This window comes from Myotis brandtii, unplaced genomic scaffold (genome assembly GCF_000412655.1).
Source record: "Myotis brandtii unplaced genomic scaffold, ASM41265v1 scaffold435, whole genome shotgun sequence".
In the NCBI taxonomy this organism is placed as follows: Eukaryota; Metazoa; Chordata; class Mammalia; order Chiroptera; family Vespertilionidae; genus Myotis; species Myotis brandtii.
This window is the reverse complement of record NW_005366635.1, coordinates 149,668-152,811: the sequence shown is the minus strand read 5'-3', so window position 1 is coordinate 152,811 and position 3,144 is coordinate 149,668. Positions and strand designations below refer to the sequence as shown.

At 58.5% G+C, this 3,144-nt stretch overlaps 1 protein-coding gene across 1 annotated transcript in view; it reads right to left on the bottom strand.

Moving 5' to 3' along the window:
* Positions 1-3,144, bottom strand: part of GABRA5 (gamma-aminobutyric acid (GABA) A receptor, alpha 5) — a 20,359-nt gene that overhangs the window by 12,077 nt on the left and 5,138 nt on the right. Inside the window, exons 2-3 of the mRNA XM_005874380.1 lie at positions 2,580-2,637; positions 2,151-2,265 (exon numbers count right to left, since the gene is read on the bottom strand). Coding sequence (XP_005874442.1) covers positions 2,151-2,224 — 74 coding nt within the window. The 5' untranslated portion in view covers positions 2,225-2,265; positions 2,580-2,637. The remainder of the gene's footprint in view (positions 1-2,150; positions 2,266-2,579; positions 2,638-3,144) is intronic.

Here is a 3,144-nt window from a genome sequence, read left to right as displayed (position 1 = left end):
GCCTGCGCCCAAGTACCCTTCACCTGCCTGTGACGTGGGATCTGCCAGGAGCCCCACTCGGAGACGGGGGAGCCGAGGGTCAGGTGGGTTAAGTGAATCTCTTGATGCCTCGGCCAGTGTAGCAGCCCTCTCTCCACGGGACGCCCGGGCGCCACCCCCAAATCCTCGCCAGGGCCCCTGAGACAGAAATCCCCCGACTTTGTCGTTGTAAAGACTGAGAATGAAGTGCTGCTGGGTTTCATTTGTCACGGGCTTTGCCCTTCGGCTCTGAAAACCACGGTGCAATGACTACAACTACAATAGGGTTTCCAGTGAATGGCCGGAGCCTCGTTCCGGCCTGTCTTCCTTTCCCTCGCCCCGGTCCCTCCTCTGCGGTATTGTGCTGCCTGGTATACGGCCTGTGTGTGTGTTTCTATGTTTTTGTTAACCCTCACCCGAGGATATTTTTCCATTGATTTTTTTAGAGAGAGAGGAAAAGAGAGAGGGAAATGTCGATGTGAGAGAGACATGTTGATTTGTCGCCTCCTGCACGTGCCCGGACCAGGGCTGGGAACGAACCTGCAACCCAGGTGCGTGGCCCCTTCACTGGGACTCGAACCCAAGACCCTTTGGTGCTCAGGCCCATGTTCTAACCACTGAGCTATTCTTTTTAAAATTATTATTATTATTGATTTCAGAGAGGAAGGGAGAGGGAGAGAGAAACATCCATGATGAGAGAGAATCATGGATCGGCTGCCTCCTGCACGGCCCCCAGTGGGGACTGAGCCCGCAACCCGGGCGTGTGCCCTGAGCGGGAATCGAACCCTGACCTCCTGGTTCATAGGTCAACGCTCAGCCACTGAGCCACGCCAACCAGGGCAACAAAATTATTCCTAAGTTCCTTTCGAGGAATAAGCAAGTGAGAGGAGCCGTATCAAAGACAAGACGTTTACAGGAGCTTTTGCACCCAGAGGTGAAGACGTCTCTTTGGTGGGGGCTGAAGGACCCCCCCGCCCCCCGCCCCAGGCTCAGGGGTGTGAAACCCGACTCCCTGCTTTGCTAGATGCCCCTCCCTGGACAGGACAGGCTCCAGCGCTGAAAACACGGCGAGGACGGGATGTGAAACTCCACTTACCACGCCGTCTGAGCCCGAGGTGTTCATTGTGGGGAAATGTATGACAGCGGATGAGAAACTGAATTGGAGATGAGTAAGCAGTCGTGCCTTTTCATAATAGCCACCCATGTGTAAATCATACATTTCAAGGAGTTTATAATAACAAAGCATTAGGCTCGGGGAAAAAAATCATCGCGCCAAATTGAAGGTGAAGTCGGATCCCTGTTGCATACATAAATCTGCATAAAAATATGCAGAGAAGCAAGAGGGAGGAAAACACACGGAAATAGGAAGGATGCTGGCTGCTGGGTGGTGGGATTAAGGGTATCGCCCCCCCCCCGCCCCTGTTTTTATACATTAGTCTGTGGCTCACGCGTTCATGTGCGTGTGCACACACAGGAGGCATTGTTTCCGGATGGGCGGTCGCTCTGACCTCTCCCTGCAGGGTATTAAGGATCCCGAACCCCGGGTTCTCTCGGGAAACGGGAGGGCAATGTACTGCCGTTCCGTGGAAGCTTCCAGAAACCAACAGCCACCACTCCGTGGCGCGGATGACCTCAGGAAGCCACCAAATTAGAGGAGAAAGAAAGCATTGTCGCTGCTAATGGCTGCGGCCCTGGGCCCATTACCTCCCATTTCAGACCCGCATGCACCGGGGGCCGTAATAGCTGCCTCCCGTCGCTGCAGAGGGCAGATGCGCCATCGTCCGCTCCACCGACTCTCAACAGCGAGACGCACGGATGTGCGTGTCCCTCAGCCCTGACATCGTGCCACACGGGTGCCGTCTGTCAGTAAACAACCTAACGGCCCTATGTGTCCACGGGGAGATGTGTACGTGGGGTGCGTTTTCACTTACACACACATGTTCCCTCGGGAAACATGGGGGACACCAAGGTGGCCAGCTGGGGTGGGGATGGGCAAGGAGGCTTTTGTGTGTTTACCGCCAAACGGAGGGTGCGGGCGGCGAAGGGGGTGAGCAGAGGCCACTGGGCCGCGTCTCCCAAAGGCGCGGGCGCCCCCAGGACCCCTGAAGGGGGGAGCACAGAGCAGCACTTACCCGCGGCGGAAGTCCAAGTTCAGGAACAGGTAGAAGACCAGCAGGGTCTTGAGCATGGGCATCTTAAGGGCCATCTTGGCGGACGGAGGGCCGCAGCGCCCACCGCAGCCTCAAGCTGGGAGGGACAAAGAGAGGACACCCCATAAACACCCACGTTTCCGGCTCCAGCTCCTGGAATCAGCTCCCGCTCCTAACACACACGACTGACGCAGAGGGCACGGCTCACGTTGGGCATCAAGAGAAATGCCCGTCTGGCCTCGTGTCCATTGACAGCGCGGCGGCCTCCTCCCCCCAGTCTCAGCTTCCCGCGTCTCTAGGACTTTGTGTTACCTCTTTAGCGTGTTACCAGCTGCCCCCCGCTCTCCGTCCTCAGTGCTGGACGGGATGGAGCTGGTTTGTGCTGTGCGAGCCCCGTGGGCTGGTGCTTACCTTTCTGGAATCAAGGGCAGCAGACGACGCCTGGTCCCACCAGGTGGGGAGAGAGAGTCTGTGAAAGAGGGGAAAAGGAGAAGGAAAAGAAAAAAAAAAAAGGCACGTTTAGGAAACCAGTCTTCCAGGGCCGGGATAAAACCCAACTGCAGGTCAGGGAGGCGGCCCCCTGTCAGTCGGTCCCCAGGGAGGAAAGAACTTCACGGCGCCCGCGTATTGCGGGGGGAGGGGTGTCGCTCGGGGTCTGTGCTGGGCTGTCAGACACGCATCCGAAATCCAGGCAGGCGGTCCCTCGGGCGCTGCAAGTAAACACCGAGCGAAGGAGGCGCCCATCTCCCAGCCTCTGCGCATAGGGTCGGGGGCGCGCGCAGCCCCCCTCGGGTTCCCAGGGCGCACGTTCCCCAAGGAGACCCCAGGCAGCTCTGGATGTGGGAACCACACAACAGGTTCCTCGACCTCAGACACAAGCGAAGCCCCTCGTGCCCAGAAGGGCAGGGCGCCCGGGTTCCAGGCGGTGGGCGCGCGGGGGGCGGGGGGAAGAAGGGGGCTGGCCCCTGACCCAGGC